The sequence below is a fragment of the Blennius ocellaris genome (genome assembly GCF_963422515.1).
Source record: "Blennius ocellaris genome assembly, chromosome: 1".
In the NCBI taxonomy this organism is placed as follows: domain Eukaryota; kingdom Metazoa; phylum Chordata; class Actinopteri; order Blenniiformes; family Blenniidae; genus Blennius; species Blennius ocellaris.
The window spans coordinates 7,222,954-7,247,247 of NC_137650.1; the positions used below are offsets into that span (position 1 = coordinate 7,222,954).

At 43.4% G+C, this 24,294-nt stretch overlaps 1 protein-coding gene across 1 annotated transcript; it reads left to right on the plus strand.

Moving 5' to 3' along the window:
* Positions 1-5,867: 5,867 nt before the first annotated feature.
* On the plus strand, positions 5,868-24,294 carry LOC308131872 (transient receptor potential cation channel subfamily M member 7-like; the record flags this gene model as incomplete). The annotated part of the gene is made up of 8 exons (XM_080498748.1): positions 5,868-6,004; positions 14,968-15,047; positions 16,138-16,176; positions 19,936-20,140; positions 22,211-22,424; positions 23,367-23,491; positions 23,589-23,760; positions 24,116-24,294. The coding sequence occupies exons 1-8, from the start codon at positions 6,002-6,004 to the stop codon at positions 24,292-24,294; spliced, it is 1,017 nt and encodes a 338-aa protein (XP_080354874.1). The 5' UTR covers positions 5,868-6,001.

Here is a 24,294-nt window from a genome sequence, read left to right on the forward strand (position 1 = left end):
TTTAACATTTTACCCTTGGACCAGTTGGCATAAAAATGTCCCTTGAAGCGACAGCCAGAGTCTTTTGGAGGTCGAATTTTCATTTCACTAGGACTTTAAGTGACACGTGCTGGAGAAACTGGTGATTATACCAGTGTTTTTCAACCTTTTTTGAGCCAAGGCACACTTTTGTCTTTGGAAAAATCTGGAGGCACACCACTACCCGAAAATTTTTAAATTTTAAACTCTGTAGTCTATATTAACAATATAAAGTCATTCTCATCAAAGTTTTATCAACAGGAATCAAATAAATACAGAAAAAAGGTATTTCCCAATTTCTTTTTTTAATTGTGACTCACTGAGTGTGAAACCTGGACCTGATGGATGAAGAGCTGAGATCCTGGTTCACATCCTTCCTTTTCAAAACCTTCTCCATCACTGTCACTGACACAGTACTTTGATACAAGATGGGAGCAGGAGGTGGAGATTAACCAGACTGACGTCTGTTAAAGCCCGTTTCCAACGCACTTAAAAGTTTCGATTTCACCGGCAAAATTCTGTGCTGCCATCTAGTGGCGAAGAGTATTGTAGCATCACGGAGTTTGTCGCTGCAGGGCATGATGGGAGTTCAGGTTGTGTGTTTCCGGAGGTTATCGAGGGTTATTGTTGGGGTTGTTGTGTGTGTTGATTTGTGCTTGTGTTGTGTTTTTGTTCCTCGGTTCAGATAGTTCATTATTTCATCTAGTTTGGTTTGCTTTGTTGGATGTTGGTGTGCAACCGTGAGTGAGAAATGTGTTGTGTGGAGTCTCGTCCTGTTATGAAGTTCCGGTTGCGTGTGTTCATGTCAAAATTAGAGCCTCTGGTGATCAGCTGGCAGAAAATAATCTCGACTCAGAGCAATTATTCCGCGACGCTCGCCACAGTATATATACGATTACTGTTCACACTGCTCTCACAGCTGACAGCGGCTGTTAGAGCAAATGTTTTTTTTAGAAAAAAAGTGACATTGGATTATTTCCCATGGCACACCTGACTATATCTCGCGGAACACCAGTGTGCCGCGGCACAGTGGTTGAAAAACACTGGATTATACACATATATTTTGGGACCACACAATAATTGAAGCATTCTGTAAAAATGTCCAGGGAGAAATTGAACGTATTGTGAACGTGAATGCTGGTCTGGACCCTGCGGCGTACTGGCTGGGAGCCACGACTAAGGAGACATAGAACACAACACAGATACACACTGCGGAACCTCTTGACAATAATGACCAAGAAAAGCAGAAAATGGAAACTATGAACAGGAAGCACACTGAGCTAATACAAAGACTGACATCATAGAACCAATGACTGCGAGGCTACGACTGAAAACATGTAGAATAAAAATCTGTACAAAAAAACAAATATGAATAAAAACACCACGTATGATTATTTCAAGACATGTTCTCTTCTTTTACGGCATCCCATTTCAATCAATGTCCAAATGACTCGACATTTTTCCATCTTTGCACAAAAAGGTCTGTTTTTTCACTTTTTATTTTTATTTTTTATTACAGATTCTAGTCATTTTTATAATTTCCCCCATTTTAAAGCCTTTTTTTTTTAGACAAAATGTATCAGTCATTGTGACTGTAGTGTGTGAATAAAATAGAAATAAGGTCAAATGTATTATTATATATATTATAATATATTATTATTTATGTATATTGTGAACGCTCCAGTGCAAAAGGGCCAAACAGCCACATGTGTCTTCAGAGCAGCAGGTTTCAGTCCACTGGTCATTTTAATCTGAGGAATCAGAATACTGGCACTATTTTTGCTCCAATTTAAGATCGGTTCCAAAATACTTTGATTTAATGTTTTAGCTAATTTATTCTTAACAATTTGGTGGCTTTTATAGTTTTATCTTTCATTGGCTATAACTCTATGACTGTACTTTTTATTGTATTTCATGTTTTGTCTTCTCTGTTATAAGAACCATTTAGTATTATTTCAACACTGTAAACGTGTTTTATGTACTGCTGCCAGGACACACTTGTAAAAAAGAGATTATTAATCTCAATGTGGTTCTCCTGAGTAAATATATGCAAATGAAATGACTGAATACACTTTCAAGCTCTTTGCTTATTTTTTTATTTTAGATGAGGAAACGTTTCTTCCTACAACCAGTGATTGACTCTTGTTCTTGGTACATTGAGGTCTAGTTGATCTTGATGACATTATCCCGCCATATAAAGGAGCCAGGTGGGCGGTGGTCTACAACAGTGCTGTGATGTAGTGGTGGGCGGAGCCATCCAAATATCAATAATATCAACACCTACATTGGTATTGATATCCAACTACACCACTGCAATGAGATCAATACGTAGTTCCAGGTTGTCTCCTGGATGTGTGTTGCTCCACCCTGAACACTCCACCTGACAGATGCTTTGTGCTCATTTGTTCTGGAGTGACACTTTTTGTACACTTTGTTTAATTTAGAAAAAATAAATCCAGACATTACAATGTATGGGAGAAAATCGGTTGAACATATTGAAAGGATTTTTCTGATTCACTATAAACTTTTTCCAAATTCTGTTCTGGGTTTTAATGAATTAATAAACCAAAGGAAAAATCATTAAAAAAAACCAAACATGTAAAGGTCATGAAGATTCATACAGATTTAGCAGTTTGACGATGCATTAACCTTTAATATTACAAAGTGATGGTATCAGATCGTATCTGCAACTTTGCATGGTCCGGACAGAACGCTAGCCCAGGGTTTGACCACATCTCAGTGGTTTAGCTCTGAAGAAAGGCTCCAGAAGGAGGAGCAACACACTGCCGTCTGCTGATTGGTCACTGATTTACGTCACTCTCAACAAGCACGCAATATCTAAAAATCTCATCGGCAGTATGAATGCTCTGTTGTTGTTTACATACGCCGCTTTGTGCACACTGGTTGCCTTTTTTCTTGTGGGGTAAAGCAACCTGGATGTGCAGTTTGCTGGTGTCTAGCAGGTCTAGCAGGTCTAGCAGGTCTAGATTCTAGGTACAAAGACTAAAGTAAAATAAATGCTATGGGTGCTGAGCATGACACAGTCCCTTAATCCCGAGGCCCGGTCTGGAGACTGAAACAGGAGAGACTAACCTCTGAAATTGAACCATAAAAAACTATCCACACAGAAACAAACTACCATATGAAATGTGAAAAGGAAATTCTCTCCCAGCCTTCCCTCCTCACAGCTGTAACCTCTCTCTTCTGCTCTCAGGGTTCATATGAAAGGTCTGGACACGTTCCCTGTTAGTGCAGCAGCCTGCAGCAACACCCCAGATACCACCTTCTCTGGTGTCACATCAGATTATGCCAAAAGTGGGACTGTTCAGCGTGTAGTTTACATTCAGGGTTCAGCGTGTAGTTTACAGTCAGGGTTCAGCGTGTAGTTTACATTCAGGGTTACGCGTGTAGTTTACAGTCAGGGTTCAGCGTGGAGTTTACATTCAGGGTTCAGTGTGTAGTTTACAGTCAGGGTTCAGCGTGTAGTTTACATTCAGGGTTCAGCGTGTAGTTTACAGTCAGGGTTCAGCGTGGAGTTTACATTCAGGGTTCAGTGTGTGGTTTACAGTCAGGGTTCAGCGTGGAGTTTACATTCAGGGTTCAGTGTGTAGTTTACAGTCAGGGTTCAGCATGTAGTTTACATTCAGGGTTCAGCGTGTAGTTTACAGTCAGGGTTCAGCATGTAGTTTACAGTCAGGGTTCAGCGTGTAGTTTACAGTCAGGGTCCAGCGTGGAGTTTACATTCAGGGTTCAGTGTGTAGTTTACAGTCAGGGTTCAGCGTGTAGTTTACATTCAGGGTTCAGCGTGTAGTTTACATTCAGGGTTCAGCGTGTAGTTTACAGTCAGGGTTCAGCGTGGAGTTTACATTCAGGGTTCAGTGTGTAGTTTACAGTCAGGGTTCAGCATGTAGTTTACATTCAGGGTTCAGCGTGTAGTTTACAGTCAGGGTTCAGCGTGGAGTTTACGGTCAGGGTTCAGCATGTAGTTTACAGTCAGGGTTCAGTGTGTAGTTTACAGTCAGGGTTCAGCATGTAGTTTACATTCAGGGTTCAGTGTGTAGTTTACAGTCAGGGTTCAGCGTGTAGTTTACATTCAGGGTTCAGCATGTAGTTTACATTCAGGGTTCAGTGTGTAGTTTACAGTCAGGGTTCAGCGTGTAGTTTACATTCAGGGTTCAGCATATAGTTTACATTCAGGGTTCAGCGTGTAGTTTAGAGTCAGGGTTCGGCGTGTCGTTTACAGTCAGGGTTCAGCGTGGAGTTTACAGTCAGGGTTCAGCGTGGAGTTTACAGTCAGGGTTCAGCATGTAGTTTACAGTCAGGGTTCAGCGTGTAGTTTACAGTCAGGGTTCAGCGTGTAGTTTACAGTCAGGGTTCAGCGTGGAGTTTACAGTCAGGGTTCAGTGTGTAGTTTACAGTCAAGGTTCAGCGTGCAGTTGACAGTCACGGTTCCACATGTAGTTTACAGTCAGTGTTCCACATGTAGTTTACAGTCAGGGTTCAGCGTGTAGTTTACAGTAAGAATTCAGTGTGTAGTTTATAGTCAGGGTTCAGTGTGCAGTTCACAGTCAGAATTCAGCGTGTAGTTTACAGTCAGGGTTCAGTGTGTAGTTTACAGTCAGGGTTCAGCATGTAGTTTACAGTAAGAATTCAGTGTGTAGTTACAGTAAGAATTCCATGTGTAGTTTACAGTCAGGGTTCAGTGTGTAGTTTACAGTCAGGGGGAGTCCAAAATGGCTGTCCCAGTAGTGCCGCTATTTCTCTGACATCACGTGCAAAACTTGGCCCAGTATTTAGATATCGGATCACCATACAAATGTTGTACTAGCAATAAAATTAAGCAAGTACATATTAATGTTTTGCAAAACATACATATAACATATCAAAATGTTTAGAAATTGAAAATAAATGTATCTTTTGTAACAGTGAGAATGAATCATTAAGTCATTTATTTTTTATTCAACTACCCCATGGACAAAAATTGGGAATTTTATACTGTGTAACACTAAACATTTTGTTCAAATTGACCGTATAAGTGTAATTGCATATTATGATTATAAAAATAAGGACATCAAATGTATAGTTAATTTAATAATTGTAATTGGAAAATTTCACAGTCACAAATGCAGATTAGCAAAGGTAAACCCACATTTTGTGACATTCCTATCTTGAATTTAAAGAACACATTTAAACACTAAGCAACATAAACACATACAAAAAAGCAATGAACTGTCAAGATGTTTAAAGAACTCTTAAGAAAAAGAATAATGAGGCCCTCTGCTTCCTTGGTTCCTATTGTATTTTTTTTAAATTATATTCTTTTTTCTTTTAAACCGTCATTCTCATTTGTATTCATTATACTTTATAAGTAGCTGTCATAAAGCTTAAGATTATATTAATATATTATTTGTGAGCACTGTCTGTTTGTTTTATTTTTGCATTTTCCGATGTTTCCTATTTGTGCAATAAAGTTAAAAAAAGAAATAATAATAATAATAATAATGATGATGATGATGATGATGATGATGATGATGATGATGATGATGATGATAACAATAATATCGGATCGATACCAGATGTTGCAGAATCGTGATATCGTTAAGATATCGGTGAGTGTATTACCTGCGTGTGTGTGGGGTAGCAGTATAATAAAACGGGCTCTCTCAGGTGAGGGGGTCGCGTGACGCCCCGGCCAGATGAATCGGCGGTGTGTGTTTGCAGCCTGTGTGTAAAACAAAGCGCACACGTGGCCGCTGGCCCCGCCCCGGCCACGTGACGCGGAGCTGGCTGACTCAGCCGGCTCGTCACGCAGCGTCAGTCTGGAGTCGCACAATTATGAAAAAGCAACCTTCCGTTGGAGCTGCAGCCGAAGCGGATCTCTCCAACCTCCACCGGGCTTTCCTTCCAGGGCTAACCGAGAGCACCGCCGATAGATGGATAAAAGCCACGACGGAGCTCTTCCTGATTCTCACCGGTGAAGAGGATGGTGAGTGAGCCGCCGCGGGGCTCCCTTGCCGCCGCCTCCGGTGGCTTTATCGTCATGTTGAATTGCCGCGGAACACCGTGAACGACCGGGGGCTTTCCGACCTGCGGGTCCCCCCCCCTCCCCGCATGTGTGCCCCCCACACCCCCCACCCCTCGGCTGTCAGGACCAGCCGGGTCCTGCTGATCTGTACTGAGTCAGCCCACTGTGTGCGGGCTCCGCCGGGCCTCGGTGGGTCGGTCGGTCGGGGGAGAGCAGCGCGTGAAGGATGACGGAGGGTCCGGGGAAGAGACGAGTAGCGCCGTTAGCAGGCTAAGTAGCTAGCTCGCTAGCTAACCGCTCGGTTCACCGGGAGGCTCACGAGCCGCGGCAGCTGGAGGCTCCTCGCGCCGCTGCCGTCCCGCCACGCAGCCGATACACACACCCGGCGCGTGTTTCCTTCTCTCCAGCAGCTCGTCACGACTCGTGAAACAACTCGTTAGTCGTTCTCTCCAGCCTGTCGGAGGAGAGACACGTTGCCGCCGTCAGTAACGCGTCAAACCTGCCGCCCGGAGTGGCTCCGGGTCTGCGTCCGGACCCGGAACCTTTGTGCTCCTTGTCAGGGGTCAAACAAACGTTCCGTGGTGTCGAAGCCGTGGTGTTGACGTGTGGATCAACATCTGCGAGTCCCTCGTGACTTGTCTGCCGGGACACGGTGCAGGCCTGCTGCTGCTAACCTGTCCCAGACCCCGGTGTCGGTGGGATGTGACTTCCCCTCTTCGCCTCCTCGTCCCCCACAAGAACCTCACGTCTGGTTCTTCACTGCTCCTGCAGCGCCAGGACCCTCAAACCTCAGCTCTGACTCACGTGACGCTTTATGTCGATGTAACTTCGTGATAATATTGACTTGTCATTCCAACATGATGTGATTGTTGAGCTCAACACAGTTCTGTCATTAACCTTTGACATTTCTTGTCGTCTGGAAAAGCTGTCATGTTTTTCTGTTTTGCAGTTTCAACTGAATTATGGTGAAACAAGTCAGTTATATAGCACTTTTCCATAAAACGTAACAATGTCATTCACATCCACACACAAATGGAGGACGCTGCCATGCAAGGGTGCAGTTTGTGGTCGAGTGTCTTGCTCAAGTACACTTCAACATGTAGACAGATGGGGATCAGACCTGCAGCTTCCAAAATGAGGGACAACCCAGTCCAGGAACTGAGCCATCGCTGCCCTGTTTGATAGTGACACTTATCACGTCCATGTACTTATACAGTAATATAGTATGTGTGACCGTGGCAACATTAGTCAAAACAAGTTGTTTACAAATTGTAAGTGGATTCCATTGATGCAGCATATTTCACTCGAAGAATTCTTAATCCACCTCACACAACCCGTCACATTCAGTGGTGACGGCTGCCATTGGAAGTATCGACACTCCACCGGGAGCAGCTTGGGTGTCGGTGTGACGCCCAGGTTGAGGACGGTTGGTTGGAAGGAGAGACGTCACGTCTGTACTGTGAAAGTAGTAGTGCAGTGGTTCTAATGAGGATGTTCAAAATCAGGAGGCACATATGTAGTTTTGCATGACACATCCCAGTGTGAACGTTTTCATCTGCCTTCATTCAGTCAGTCGGTCTCCAGAGGAGCTCCTCAGCCAGTCCTCTCAGTCCCAGTTCCCACAGTGCAGGCCTGAGTCCGTCACATGGCCCCAGCTTAACCCTGGATGAAGGCTCTGCTGCCCCGAGCCGTCTTACTGCAGCGCCGCCACTTCAACTCCACATCAGAGCAGTCGCCATGATTTTATTACCAAATCTGTGATGGAGCTCAGTTGCTGCCAGGTGCTGTCTCTTATGTAACAGTGGGTGGTTTAACTGGTCACCAGCCTGGGCTTTGCTGGGAGAAAGTGATGTTGCGTCACTATTGTGGTGCTCCGGAATAGACTCCAGCACCGCCTGCATCGTGTGCATGTGAGCCTGCAGAGGGACGGGGGCTCGTTACCGACTTTCGGGATCTAACTCGCATCGTTCACAGCATGAACAACAAGGCCATTCGAAGATGACCGATACAGGTTTTTTTCCACAAATATAGGTTGCAGCCACAGTTTGATTTTCTGAATGGAGCGCCTCAGCTCTCATATGACCCAGCTGACCGCGTCGTCTCGCTGTGCAATGCTGACCACATGCACTTTTTACTGCCCGTAGAGCATACGCTCTCTTTTTATCTCATGTTTATAATATTAACCAATATATTAAACCCAAGTAGAGATTTGCGTACCTTTATGGCGTGCCCTATAATTTAAGAGCAGCCGTACTGCCTCAGTAACGTGGCACTGGCCCTGCTGCTATCTCCCTCACAGGAGACCGCTGGAACCTGGGCATTGGTAAGCTCACATGACCAGCAGCAGATGTTGAGAGAGGAACAAGCGTCACATGCCGTACAAGCGCTGGCCTCGGCAGCGTCTTACTCGCAGGGCTCCGGGGTGGCATGCTAACGTTGTGTCGGCCCATGCTGTGCAGCCTTTCAGAGCTCTGCCCAGGGGGTCACAAGGGAGGGAGCTGGAGAGCCGTCACACTTTGGTCTTATGACTGGACGGGCTCCTGTGTGTGTGTGTGTGTGTTTCTTATCTAATACTCAAAGTGAACTCAATCCTCTCTATTTGATGTTCCTTTTATGGGCGGCAATTGTGGACCTGAACTGAGATGTTTCAAGGATGGAAAATTGATAAGTCTTGATAGCATTCGATTGATTGTGTCGTAATTAAATGGTTATTAAAAAGCCTGTTATGTTGTTAAGATTTAAGAGCCGTGTTGCTGGGAGGAATTTCCACGTTTACCTACATTTCGTCAGGGTCAAGTCTTCACACCTTGTTTGTGTTTTTACTACTGAGGCAAATATTTGCTCTAACATTTCTTGCGCCAACCAGGAAAACCTAAAAGAAAAATGCTTGAACCTGCTGAAATTGCTGCCTTTCTTTCATATGTGTGGCTTTGCTCTGGATAATGGAAATAATTTTTTGTTGTGAAAAATGGCCTTGATTCGCGCCGGTTAGAAGCACTTGTGTTTTGGATTAGTAGCATTTTATTATACATGTATTAAAGTCTAAGTTAAAATGACCAGATGTTTTTGAATGGCATTTCAAAATGTCACATTCACCACAGTTAAGATTTTTGATCACTACTCAAACTGCCTGCTGCAGTATTTCTCATTTTAAACTGAGACTATTGGATGGAGAATTTCCTGACAAGAGCTTTAGCTCAGTGTACCGTGTGAGATGCCCCAGTTCTCAGTCCACACTTCAGCCTCACATCAGTGAGGCTGTTGTTGTCCTCATAGGAAAAGATACTGTATTTCTTATCTGAAACTGGAAAGGTCAGCTTGTGTCTTTAAGATGTTAATGTGTCTTGTATTAGGAAGGATGTGGACGTTGTTGAGGCGCCAGTTCAGTCACTTCAACAGCAGTAAACTGTTAGAATTCTATTAAATTGAGAACTCTCCTTCTGTTGGGCTGCGGCTCACAGTGAAATGCTGATCCCGTTGCTTCCACTCTTTTTAAACGGGTGGAGGGGTTGCCAGGCCAGATGTTATCGTCCCATCGGGGCGGGGGTGGAGGAGCGACGGGCTGAATGACTGGCCGTGTGGCTGAAGCGGGCGTAGCGAGGAGGAGGTCAGCTGGCGGCGTTCTCTCACTCGAGGGTTGCTGGAGGATGACGGTGGGAAGAAGATATGAACATTCCTGCAGACGCTCTCGACCAATCGCAAACGAAACCTGCAGCATGTCGAGCTCCGAGGGGCGGGAAGGTGCTGGGCTTCAGTCTGCACCGGGACGGAGTCATGAAAAACCTGAAGCCTCGGAGGAAGAGGGTGGGTGTGAGGAAGGGGAAGTGTGTGTGTCAGCGGCACTTGAAGCTCAAGTCTTTTGTTGGCTGACATTCTCAGGTGCCATGGTTACAGGTTAGCAGAGCACAGTCCCATTTCATCATTAACACTTGGTTAGACTGTGTGGGATCAAAAAGACAAGAGGTGTTTCATTAAAAATCTTCCTGTCCCAGCGAAGTAGACCTCCCCTCACTGCCCAAGTGTGAAGCGCCGCTCTGGCAGTTTGTGTTTAAGACCTGATAAGGTCATGAAGAAAGTCAACAACACGACAATAATGACTGTTCAACAAGTATCGAGTTGGTCATATACATTTATTTAAAAAAAGCAAATCTTCTCAAACGTCTGAAGAGTTGCTGTGGTGACGGTGTGACGGTCCAGACAGTTGTCAGATGGCGTGAGGAGCACAGACCAGCTGATCGCTCACGTGTTCAATAGGGCGCTGCTGGTCGGTCATCTCGTCATCAACACTCCTGGACTCTGGCGGTGGTCTCTGATAAACCCTGAACTGTGAGGGTGAGCTGTCTTTCCGAAAGATATAGTTTTACTGTGCACTGATGGGAGCTGCAGAATTTCATTTGAATATAACTTGGCAATGACATGTGGCAACCAGGCAGCTGATTGTCAGTTCCTGGAAAACCAGAGGCTGAAATCCAAAATAGCAGAATGTGTATTTAGTGGCCGAGCACTGAAAGTGCCAAAGGACCCGATTTGAAACTGGAGATTATTAACTCTTCTATTATTTGAACCATGGGGAGATTCTTTTTTCAGGGCCTAAACCTGCATAACTTTTTGCAACACTTTGCTCAGTCGCCAGGCTCGGCTAGCAAAGTGTTAATCTGGAGGAATCACACATGACTGGCAAAATGGCTCAACGGTTGAGTTTTTATGTGTTGAATAGGAATGAGTTTTTAATACGATCGGGTGACAATCTGAATGTTGACGTAAGTCAAAATGGCAGACGACGAGGAGTTTCCCCGACTACGTAATTCGAGGGATTCCCGAGGAATTACACAACACTATCCAATCAAAATGCATGTTTTCCGGGTAAGACGCAGCGTCACTGACCGGAATGGGGAACACGGGTCGGGAAGAGAATAGAGGCTGTGATCAGGGTCAAGCATTTTCCCACGCTATCATCGTTGTTCATGCGCGTGATCTGTTGGCGATACCAAGTGATTTTTGGCGGGGGAAAACGACAAAATATCGCCAAAAAAACCACGAGCCAATGTGGCCAAGTTGGGTGGATGATTCACTTGCCTGAGCAAAGCTTTTACTAGCTCCGGATGTTCGGGAAAGTCTTAGGGCCAATCCCAATTCTATTCTTAGCCCTCGTCTCCCCCTTAGCCCTCCGCCTCCAAAACGAGGGCAAAGTCAGTTTCAGCCCTTAGATTTGGGACCCCCCTCTCCCTCTGCTCGGAGGAGCTTCCTTGTTTGCTCTGGGTCCCTGTTTTCAAAACACCCACATTAGAAGACTTTGGAACTCTACAGTGTAATAATAAAATGTTATAAACACGGTTTCTACCAAACAAATACACACGGAAGCTACATACGGCAGCGCTACTGCCGTTCTTACTAGTATAAAACACAGCAGGTTTATATAACTTTAGAAGCGTATATATGTGAAATGCGAGTCCTTCGGCGCCATGTCCTCCTACCCCTCTGTTTAAAGTGTGCATCTATAAACGCTTCGTCTAGAGGGGTGAATAGCCCTTCCCCTCACCCCTCCACCTCTGCACAATAGTGAAATGGGACACCCCTGACTCTTCAAAGGGGGAGGGGTAAGATGAAGGGCTAAAGGGGAGAATTGGGACACAGCCTTAATGTCCAGCCCTGACGATTAAGAATTGACAAGTCTTTGTACACATTGACCAGTCTTATTACATGTCCAAATTATAATACAGATGAGGTTTTTTTTTTTTTTTTACACATTTAAATACCTAATTCCAGACATAAATTATGAGATGACTTTTCCCGATCCAGGTTCACATTGATAACTCTTGACTTTGGACAGACGGATTGAAATACAGACAGACGACTCTTTACGCACTGACAAATGGTTTAGCTACAATAATGCCCCTGTAGACCTTCTTCATCCTGCACTGGAGAACTCCTGGGGTTTCACAGTAGTTGGTAGAGACGAAATTGTCACAGGCTTGCTGAGGTTTGATGAAGGGACTCAAGTCGCTCTCTAGCATTTACTAATCACATGGTTCATATTGTAGCGTGTTGCTTTATGTGCATTCATGAAGTCCTCAGTATTGCTCATCATACCCGACCCTCCTCGTCTCTAACCTGTGACATACGACACACGGAGCGTCTGATCAGCAGTCTTACTGCGATTACCGTCACTCTGCATCGTTCATGTCTCTTCAGGCTGTTGTTGGGGCGAAAGCTTTCATCTGGTCCGGGGCTTACCTTTGCTTTCATACCGGCACAGTCATACTGCACTTGGTCCAAAAACTAAACCCTGTTGGCCTAAATACGGCGGTGAAACGACCGCAGCAGCTCCACATAGTACAGGATAAAGACAAGTAAGAGGATCTGGAATATTAAAACAATGTGGACAATGATTAAAAACCCCAAACACCTTAAAGTGGCAAAACTGTCGACTCTTTCTGTTCAGTATTTACAATATATAACAGGTAAAGGGTCTGATTAGATGATCCTGATTGATGATGAGGGCTGGCTTCCGTAGCTGTTGCACATTTACTTAAAGCTGGGTCAAAGCTTGCATCTGTTAAATGACAGAGCCTCATTTACTTTTTATTTTGAGATTGTTTATATACATTTTAGTTCCGAGGACAATCACAGCAATAAAGTTGCACTTTTGACAAGATATCGGATGTTTGCATTCATTTTTAAAGTGCAATGAGAAAATTGAAAATCAAGTCCAAATCACAGATTTTTGTTTTGAGGCCGACTTGCCCAGCCCTACCTCACTTACCTCATCACGGGCCTCCTCATGTCCACAGGACAGCGTTGACTTTCCAACCCAGTCCCCATCCTCCAGAGCCCAAGGTAGCCTCGCAGCTCGCCGAGCTTCAACTGAGTAATTAAAAAAACTCTTTCAGGTCTTTAGGATGTTTTCAAACTTAATTGTGAGTTTGGGCTATTCGGGGTTGGGTATGTGGAATATATAGCTTCTGTAAACACTGAACTGCATTTACTCTTACTTTAACTCCAAAATAAGTAGCTTTGATAATTGTGGGTTTGTCTACGTTGTGTGGTTAACTAAGTCTTCAGTGAGACATTTAAAACATATATCAAGATAGGAAGGGTTGATAACTCCGTCTGCACAGCTCATGATTTACTCCCAACAAAAGAGTGTGACAAACCTGGCTTGTTGCATCCAATTCTGTCAAAAATACATCTATAATGAAAGTGGTCAGTGTTTGTGAACCTGATATTCTTTAACGTGGTTTTTGTGGTTTGTGAAAAATTCCAAGAGTACTTGTGTTCCAAAAGAGTAAAAGTTTTAAGTTGAATAGCTTCTCCCTTTTGTTGAAACGGTATTCATGTATACATAAGATCAGATCTAATATTTATACTATGAACTCTTTCCTGAAGACTTTTTTCTAGCATTACTGAAAGTCCACCGGTAGAACAGATCTTAGCTGTGGACGATTCATAAAGAGTCTTTCATGCCTCTTGAGATTACCATGTTTTGATTGTTGTATGCCACTTCAGCAGGTGTTTCAAAATAAAGGCCTCTTAAAGAGTTAGTCACCGCGGTGCCTTTGGGAGAGGGTTTTTTGTGTTTTGCTGCGTGAATCACAGTCGGTGGGGTGTCATCAGTAGACGACTAGGTATATATCACTGAGGCCTCTGCCTCTCCACTAATCCTCCCCCACACCCCCGCCTGCCTTGCTTCTTTCTCCCCAGCCCGGGTATAATATCTAGTTCGTCTCAGACACATTCATCTGCCCCTCGAGTGGCTTCTTACAGATTAACTGTGGATGAAGTTTGGAGGCTGCAGCCTCTCGCTGATCACTCAGCCGTTAACCGGGGCCGGACCTGTACGGTAACCGAGTCCCCGTAGACTTTGAGACGAGCGCGGACGACCGTCAGACAGCAGGTGTGCAGTGCGTTTGCTGCCGATGAGCCAGTGCTCCAGGGGAAGGGTTGCGGTGACTGTGGTCTGTCCAGGAGATGCATGAAGGAGCCCTGCTATGTTCCTGTACAAAGCCCTTAAACACAGAGATGAAGAGGAGGACGTCCAGGTAGGGACCGGGCGGCTCGCTGGCTCCCGTCCAGCCGTGGGATCACAGTGGGAACCCATTTGTTTATGTTGTGGACCATCTGCTTTTTTTTGTTGTTGGCAAAACTGAATCCTTGTTGAGGAGTGTGCGTTACAGCTCTCTGCTGTCGGAGTGCATGTCTGTCTCCCACATCTGTCCTGAACCAGTTATCTGGAGCAATTCTATTGTTTTTTATTAATCCACTCTGTGGATTCGTCTTAGTTTGTGTGCAGTAAACTTGCTGCGATGCCGTATGTTTCCGTTTGACAAATCTTTGAAATGCTTTGGCGTGGAGCAGGTGACGGTGTTTGCAGGTTTCCCTCTTTGTGTTGTGTGGGATTAATGCTGCTAATCACCCCTGGGTTCCTCTGAGCTGTACCGGAGGAACAACACGGCCCCGAAGCATTAATTGAAAATTCCTGTAACGTAAATCCTCGTGATGAAAAACTGGGATTAGGGAGTGTGATTGTTTTGTTGGCAAATGTCCTTTTAAGGTATTTACCTTTTTTTTTTTTTTTAATGTGCCTTCTCATTTGCAATCGTCATTTTCACATGTTTTTATAGGTCCTCTAATCCTTTTTATGTTCATATCGTCAAGTTCATTGGTACGGATCATTTCTGGGGGGGAGAAAAAAACCAATGCGAGACGTACATGTACCGCTGTATTTATTCCTTTATCTTCTTGTGCTGCACTTAAGTGCGTAAATGTTTGCACAGTTTGTGCAAACACTGCATCGTGCAGCAGTTTCGACATCTTCCGCCGTTATGAAATCCCTTCGCTTATAAACACGGTGGAGCAACGCGCAGCGACGCGAGGGACGTCAGCGGCCGTCCACTGAACACAAACTCTCTCCCTTTTGTCCACAGTCCCAGAAACCCTGGATAGAAAGCACTTTCACCAAGAGGGAATGTGTGTACATACTTCCAGTGTCAAAGGACCCCCACAGGTATGTGCCGGAGCCGCCACACTGTTGTGTGTCCTCCATGGCGATCGCCATGGAAACGGTGTAATTGCACGGTGTGTGTCAGAGCAGGACCAAACCCTAACCACCACTCTGCAAGGGGAAAATGAGTCTGTTTTAATGTTTATGTCTGTCACTGTAATTACTGATTGAAGTGATGAACCACCGTGTCCCGTATTCTTCATATCCGCTATAGAATTTTTACATTGATTTCCCATTATTATCTCAAAATGTTTTAATGCCAATGCATGCAAATGTGACATTTTGTACCTGGACTTGGGTGTAACAGCAATGTCGTCTGAATGTGGATGTGAAATTCCGATGCCGATCCTGCTTTGTTCGCCGTTTTCAGGACTTTACAGTGGACGTACTGGAATTTTACAATGTGGTGCTAAGATTGCAAGTAGGCTTCTTCTTGGCCTGCAATGAAGGGCGCTCATTCATGTGCACGAGAAGAACCGGCATAATGGCTCCGTTAAAGGTCACGGCTGGTTTGAACAGTTTGTAATTGAGAACCAGACAGAGGAAAAGGAATCATCTCATATTTTTCTTTTTTTTTTAATTCTCACTTGAGATTTTTCCTCTAAAAGGCCATTTATTGAAATACTTGAAAATTAAGGATATCTTGTGACATTCCCACTATTCCAGGAGCTCAGTAAAGGGTTAACATGCCTCAGGTTTTACTGTTCTGTCACATTGTCAATCAGTTGTGTGCTTTTCGTTTGTTTAAAGTTAACATGTTAACAGGGTGACTCTTGGCCTCTTTCCTGTGTTATCTTTGTCATCAATTATTTGCCACTCTTTTTCTTTTTTTTTTAACTTTTGTATATTTTGCTCCTGGTAGATGATTCAATGCCTAACATTTAACATTTAACATGTACCGCCAGAGCCCCCCCCCCCAGGCTTTTCATAACTCTACACAGTTTAAAGGCCAGTTTAACCTGCTGAGCTTTCCTAAAGTCCCCTACCAACCTGGTGGACTGGGAATGTTTCTCTCACCCAACACTGACATTAGCCCTTTCACGTTGCGTTATCATTAAGATTGGAATCACATTAATGTCACATTCCTTTCCAGATGCCTTCCAGGATGCCAGATTTGCCAGCAGCTCGTCCGGTAAGTCTCCGTTCAAAGATTGCGTCACTCGCTCTCTGTCACCTGACAGGACCGACCTGACAGGAAGTGCACAAACGGGTTCATTTTTCACCCCAAACAGCCCGGAGAGAAATCCTTTCACATTGTAATGTCCAGTGAACAACAGACCCCGCTCAGGAAACAATTAACTTCCAGGCTTTGTGTGTCAGGATGCACGGGCTCCCTAAAGGCAGTTAAAGGTGGTGAGAAAGCACAAGGGCTTAAGTTTGTTTACACATTAACGGGGGCATCATTGGCACGATGAAAGTAAAAAAAAAAAAAAAAAGTCGTCAGAATAAAAGCTGAAGCTGGTTGTGTGATTTGCTCTTTAGGTTTGTGCACTGCAGCTGTTGTGGCTTGTAATCAATGCTGAACTAATGAGGTTTTATTCGCTCCATATATCGGGTTGCCAGTGCAGAAACACGTACTCACACTGTCATCACGGCCTCTTGCATCATCATTTCACTGATTGTTAGTCTGGATAATTTCTGGAGATGCATTGTGACGACGAACTCGGTTAATATTGATAAAGTCAAAGGAAAACATCTTCAAATAAATACACTTGGATCAGATTGTATTTTAAGTGAGATATATAAAACATATATGTGTTTGAGTGTGTAACAGCCAGCGTTGGAAACAAACCTGCATCTATTAGACATTATCACCTCAATGGGAATCCACTACTTTTGGCTGTAATGTGCTATTTACTAACCGTTTATCTCTGCTGCTGTTTCTGCTTCCTCTTAGTTCGTACATCTGTTTATTTTAGGAATCAATAACTTCCACGTCGCTCCGTCTTCTTTCAACTCGGTGCACCAACACAACTTGTTGTTGTTGTGTTCGGTGGAACGCCAGACTTTTCTTAATTAAACTATGCTGTAAGTCACTTATTGTTTTAGGTCCATAGGCTCACAAGTTAAAGGTCAAAGCTTTTTCAAACAAACGGCCCTCAACTGTTGACTGATTTGTTTTACAGTTTTGTACAAATGTTTTCATGTGTATTTTATAGCTTTCAATAAGTCTTTGTTATGTTTAGTGTTATTTATTTTGATTTATCTTTTTTTTTTAAGCTTTCCATTCCTTTTATTGCCAGAAATGACAAGAAACGGGGCTCGGGAAAGACAACCCCTTCCTAAGCTTGTTGGCAAGTTGCAACAGCTCTGTACACATTAAAGGGGTCATATTATTCAGCTTTTCAAAACTTTCACATGGTCTCATTGCTCCAAATATATCGTATTCAAAGCTCATTGCTTCTCCTTGATTCTCCTCCATTAGAATATTGGATCATAGGAGCTACATTGAGAATCTGCTGTGTCTGTGTGAGCTGGACTGGCTCCGCCCACACATGCCCATGTCTATGGGAAGAGGAGGACGTACTTCCTCTCGTGGTGCCATGTGCCAGAGCAGAGCTGCCTGGTTGTGGGAGGAGTCAACGGGAGGAGCCTACCTTGATTGTGATTGGCTAAACCCCCGATGACACTATATAGGGTTTGATTTCTGATTGGCTGGTTGGAGCAACACACTTTTTAAAACCTGGAACAAGCCAGGGAGAGAGAGGACACACTTTCTTCTCTTCTGGGGCGTCGGCCCAAGTCTGGGGACGATTAGTACTGTTGGAAAACCATTACAAATTGAATTTTGTGAATTTAGTATGACCCCTTTAAAACTGTCTCTCGATTAGAACGGTAATGCAAGTTCTCAGTACTGCTCACAGGAGAAAGGACATTTTTATTGTAACAATACTTAACAATAATTATTATGATAGACTCATTTGTAAAGCACTGTTGATCCTTATAGTGCAGCTCAAAGTCATTCACAATTTAAAAATGCATAAGAAGAATATAATTTAACAGAAATTCAACATTAAGATGGGAAACTTTAAAAGTACACAGGACCGAATGAAACTAAACCAGATAATAATAATAATATCACCATTGTATCACAAGGTTAATGAGAACGCTGATCCCAGTAAAAAGGCACCGGCTGCTTTTTCAAATTTCACAGCCGGTGCCAGGTGAATATAAAGTGGTAAAGAATTTCTTATATTTGGTGCAGAAAAACAGAATGCAACAGTTTCATCCAGTCCATTATGTCAGCCAGATATACAGTAAGTTTATTTAATGTCGTTCTATCGCTTGGTTCTCTGTTTAAATACAACTGTGTATCAATATAATGTGGTTATTCATGCTATGGTTTTAATTTACACTGCCTCTATAGTATAGTATAGTATAGTATAAATATAGTATAGGAAGCATCTATGGTGAGAACAGTAACGGGCCTAATATAGTACCTTGTGGAACGCCAATGTTTTTATTGGATTAATAATAAAGTACTGTCTTTAGGATATGAAAGAAAATTGTCCAGACAAAAGCCTACAACTGTTGTACCATTGGAAAGTCTCTTTAATTTCTCTTAATTGTTAAAGCCTAGTTCCTTGAAGCCTTGATCGTCTGCTCCACCAAACCAGAATCAGAAGTGAACAGAAGCTGTTGCTTTGTCCAGGAAGAGTTGTGATAGTTATTATGGGCGTGACGCTTTGCAAGCGCTCCCATTAATGTGTTTTCCTTACAGATGTGGCACCATTTCAAAGGAAATAAATCAGACCATGCGTTGGGATGGGAGTCATCGCCAAAACGGAACTTGCTTCTTTGTAGATTTATAAGCAGCTCCACTTCTTGTAAAAGAAGTGTCTGTCATGCAGTGCTAATTTGAGGAGCTTGCATAATGTTGTGCAGATGTTGTGCAGCCTGCGTCTTTTTGCACGGTAATGTTTTCTTCTAACACCAGAGCAGATGAGGCCGCTGCCACTTGGAGCCTGTTTTCGGTCGGCCGGTCGCACGCCTCGCTTGCTGTTGCCTCTTGATAGCAATGTGCCACTTGTGTGCCCCGACCACATTCATTTTAAGAGCAACACCCAGATGCGTGCCAGTATACTTTACAATTTGACCAGCGTGGGCTCGGACGGGATAATGACGACTGCGTTGGTCTGAAACCAGCAGAGACGTTTGTGTTTTGCTCGCTGCCTCCGAGACTCAAAACTACATATTGCATAAGTTTGCTGCACTTTCCAAAATAAAGAGCTTTTTTTTTGCTTTTGTGCAATATTTACCCGACAGTAAAAAAAAGTAAAACTTCTAATTGTTTTTCGAATGTTTCTTTATTATTATTCTTTTATATTCTTTCGCAGCAGAAAATTCGTCGGTCGGCTCAAATTTGACCCCCTAAACACGCTCAAAAGCTCTCGAAAATGCGAAGTCTGTGTAAAAAAAAAAATCCCCACAAATTCCAAAAATGGCTCTCTAGCGCCACCTAGAAAATGTAAATCGCCCGCCACGGTCTGTAGGAATGTCGTAGAGAAATGCAACAAACAGGAATGTGTTCGTCTCGTCGAGGCCTACAACTCACGCGCTCTAACTTTGGACCCAACTCCAACAGGAAGTCCGCTATAAAAGTACCTAGAAAAGCCTTTTTTTTTTATGTACATTTTGTTTGATCCTCAAGACTTTATTTTATGAACACGTTTCTCTGACCCGGGAAGTTTAAGGTAAAAGCTGTTTTCTCCAGTCCTAAGCTATGAAGGCAAATTAACGTTGTGTTCTTCAAAATCTTTAAAAGACGATCATTGGTTTTCTCTTAATTTGCCCCGTGTCACATCGTGCGCGTTTGCTCAAGTAAACAGAGCCGAGTGTGTGTATCACAGTGCGAGCGTCGTTAAAAAAATAACTGTGTTCATCCCCAAAGATGCTGTTGTGGGCGGCTGGTGCGGCAGCACGTTGGCTTCACCGCCAGCTTGGCCACCAAGTACTCGGATGTGAAGTTGGGTGAGAATCCCAACCTGCCCATGGAGCTGGAGGAGTGGTCGGTGGAGAAACACACGGAGGCCAGTCCCACTGACGCCTATGGTGTCATCAACTTCCAGGGAGGGTCTCATTCCTACAGGGCCAAGGTAGGAGCGCAGATTCTCTGCTGTTGCTTTTTGGGGTTTTTTTCAAATGAGAAGGAAAAAAAAGGGGAACATCGGACTACTTTTTGCGTCTTTGTTCAGTGTGCATTAGTGTAAATGTGACTTGACGCTTGTGTGGCATTGGGGGAAAAAACATTTTTCCTCTTAATTTGACCATAACTTTCACTGTATTGGCTCAAATGGCATGATTTTTGCTGAGGAAGCTTACTTTTACATGCAATTTAAAAAATTTTATTTGAAATTTTTCACTCGGTCAATAATACACTGTCGGCAAAAGAACTTCCTTATGTGGCGTTGGTGGCTGTTTTCATCCACTAACTTTGACCCCTGTAAAAATATATCAGATAAATATTTCTTCAAACACTTTTGCATAAATCTGTTAATCAACTTCAGTCCAGAACAAAACTACCAAATACAAAAACATTTTTTTTTTTTTTTACAGGGGTCAAAGTTAGTAGATGAAAACAGCCACCAACGCCACCAAAGGGAGTTTTTTTGAAAATCTGATTTTGCACAAAAACTAAATATGCTTCAAAGTCAATTACATTACTAACCTTTGACGTAGTCAAGACTGTAATAACATGTAAAAGAATTCCGATGTCCGATCACGTTTTATATAAAAAATTGATAATTTTGCGTGTATTTTTTCCCATATCAGTGCCTTTCTTTTCTAAATTGGCATTTAAAGGGTTCATTTTTACTATTTTTAAAAAGAAATTTGGTAGTTTTGATTAGGACTGAGGTTGATTAACAGATTTATGCAAAGATTTATGCAAAAACAACTTTATATATATATATATATTTTTACAGCAGTCAAAGTTAGTGGATGAAAACAGCCACCAAAGGGAGTTTTTTGGAAAAGCTGATGCTGCACAAAAACTAAGTAAACTAAAAATTTTATTTGAAATTTTTCACTCGGTCAATAATACACTGTCGGCAAAAGAACTTCCTTATGTGGCGTTGGTGGCTGTTTTCATCCACTAACTTTGACCCCTGTAAAAATATATCAGATAAATATTTCTTCAAACACTTTTGCATAAATCTGTTAATCAACTTCAGTCCAGAACAAAACTACCAAATACAAAAACATTTTTTTTTTTTTTTACAGGGGTCAAAGTTAGTAGATGAAAACAGCCACCAACGCCACCAAAGGGAGTTTTTTTGAAAATCTGATTTTGCACAAAAACTAAATATGCTTCAAAGTCAATTACATTACTAACCTTTGACGTAGTCAAGACTGTAATAACATGTAAAAGAATTCCGATGTCCGATCACGTTTTATATAAAAAATTGATAATTTTGCGTGTATTTTTTCCCATATCAGTGCCTTTCTTTTCTAAATTGGCATTTAAAGGGTTCATTTTTACTATTTTTAAAAAGAAATTTGGTAGTTTTGATTAGGACTGAGGTTGATTAACAGATTTATGCAAAGATTTATGCAAAAACAACTTTATATATATATATATATTTTTACAGCAGTCAAAGTTAGTGGATGAAAACAGCCACCAAAGGGAGTTTTTTGGAAAAGCTGATGCTGCACAAAAACTAAGTATGCTGCAAAGTCAGTTACATTACTAATCTTTGACATATGCAAGGCCGTGATAACATGTAATACATTTCTTGTCTCTGATCATTTATTATATTGAAAAGAGGTAATTTTGTGTTTTTTCCCTCCCAAAAACAGTGACTTCATCTTCTAAATGGGCATTTAAAGTGTTAATTAAAAATATATTTTTAAAAATATTTGGTCGTTTTGATCAGGACTGAGGTTGATTAGCAGATTTATGCAAAAAAAAGTTGAAAAAAGTATTCTGATATAGTTTTACGGCTGTCAATGTTAGTGGATGAAAACAGCCACGAACGCCACATAAGGAAGTTTTTTTGAATGCCACACAAGGGTTAATAAAAGGTTTGTCTGTGCCGAACTATTCTAAAGTCCAGGTTATTAAGATTACACTCCCAAGTGATTCTTTTTGTCGCGTTTCTCTTCTTGGTAAGCGTGAAGCCATCTTGTTTCTTCATGTCTCCGGTGTTTGTCTTTTCGGGGGACAGTATGCTCGTCTGTCCCACGACACGCGGCCAGAGAGCCTCCTGCGGCTGATGCTGAAGGAGTGGCACATGGAGCTTCCCAAGATCCTCATCTCTGTCCACGGAGGGGTGCAGAACTTTGAGCTTCACCCTCGCATCAAGCAGGTGGTGGGGAAGGGCCTCATCAAGGCCGCCGTCACCACCGGGGCCTGGATCCTCACCGGGGGGGTCAACACAGGTCAGAGCAAGACGGGCTCCATGTGGGGCCTCATGTGGTATCAGGATACATTTTAGATTAGTTGTGAGCTTTTTATTCCAACCTTGAAGGTTTTCGAGGCATTTTCTTACAGGAAGTGTAACTTTTGTTTCTCTTGCATCTTCAGATTCTTTAGTTATCTGCAGGATCAGTCCCTTCTAAATACATACAGGGGAAACCAGAGGGAAATTGATTTATTCAAGAAAAAAAATCAATGTTTCTGTCAGTTATCTTTTTTTTGTGAGGAAAAAAAGATGTATTGAACATAAAATGCTGCTCACAAACAGGAGGTGTTATTGACATGACTACTGAATAAATAAAGTATTCCACCTCCAAATGTTAATTAAAAACCTAAGTGAGTGTTCGTGAAGGATGAGCCTCTGAACGGCTCCCTGCACAAACACTCCTGCCACCATTAAGGCGACGCGCTGATGTAGCAGAAGGTGTAATGCCGGCCCCCTCAGCGTGTCATTTGGTAGTGAGCCGGGGCTGAGGTGTGTCTGCAGCCACAGCGCGGCGTTAAGACGCTGTGGTCTGATCATAGTGTTTAAGTCATTACTCACAGGGTCAATTACCCACACCGGTGATTACTCTTAATGCCCCTCTGGCACCCAGACCGTCCGGGACGGTCCCCCGGCCTCACTAATCACCGCTGGATCCAGGAGGTCTATTAGCCCAGGCTTGTGGTTCACAAACAGCTCGGAGGACTAATACGCTTGTCGCAGACCGCCGGCGGCACGTTTGTCATCCGGGCCCTGATGTTTCAACCACTTCTTTTCTTGTGTGGTCGAGGATACCTGCAGCCTCTTTTAGTTTTTTATAGAGGAATACTGAAACGGATAAGCAGAGGGAAAGTGATATTTGTTAAATATGGTTGAAAATGAGTGAAGGTTTAATGTTGTTCAATGCGTTCGCCCCCAAAAGGTGTGGCAAAGCATGTGGGAGACGCTCTCAAAGAACACTGCTCAAGATCGTCGAAGAAAATTTGCACTATCGGGATTGCACCCTGGGGAGTCATCGAAAACAGGAACGATCTCATCGGCAGAGATGTAAGACACAGAATTCAGTGTGGCACATTTCAAACTTGTGGCATTGGCTTCATGTTGTTGTTGTTCTTCTCCTGCTCTTTGTAAACGCACCACGCAGATCGTCGCTCCGTATCAGACGCTGCTGAACCCTCTCAGCAAACTCAACGTTCTCAACAATCTGCATTCTCACTTCCTGCTGGTGGACGACGGGACGGTGGGCAAGTACGGCGCCGAGGTCAATCTGCGGCGGGACCTGGAGAAGCACATCAACCTCCAAAGAATTCACGCGCGTAAGACAAGCGGCCTTGCAGTTTAAACTTTTTTTTTTTTTTAAGTATAATTGTATGTGTTCCACTTTTCATTAGCAGAGTCAAACAAACAACGTCAAATAAATACCTGGAATCCATAAAGTCACTCAAGTTAATGAACCTGTTGCGATTCATTATTTGGCCAAAAACTGCATGTACATACACGCGATCAACTCTTTAGCCATGTTGGCAGTTTGCTGTTGGGATGGAGGCGACGGCAGTGAGACGGATGTCCATTATCATCCACCTCTGGCAAACTGTCACTTGGGTGGAGCTGCAGCCGAGTGAGATTGTCTGCAGAGCGTCGTGGTTGTGAAAGCGCTTCTGCGTCTTGCAGGAATCGGCCAGGGCGTGCCCGTGGTGGCCCTGATCTTTGAGGGCGGTCCCAATGTGATCCTCACGGTGCTGGAGTACCTCCAGGAGAGCCCCCCGGTGCCGGTGGTGGTGTGCGAGGGGACCGGCCGCGCCGCTGACATACTGGCCTACGTCCACAAGCAAACTGAGGAGGGGGGGTAG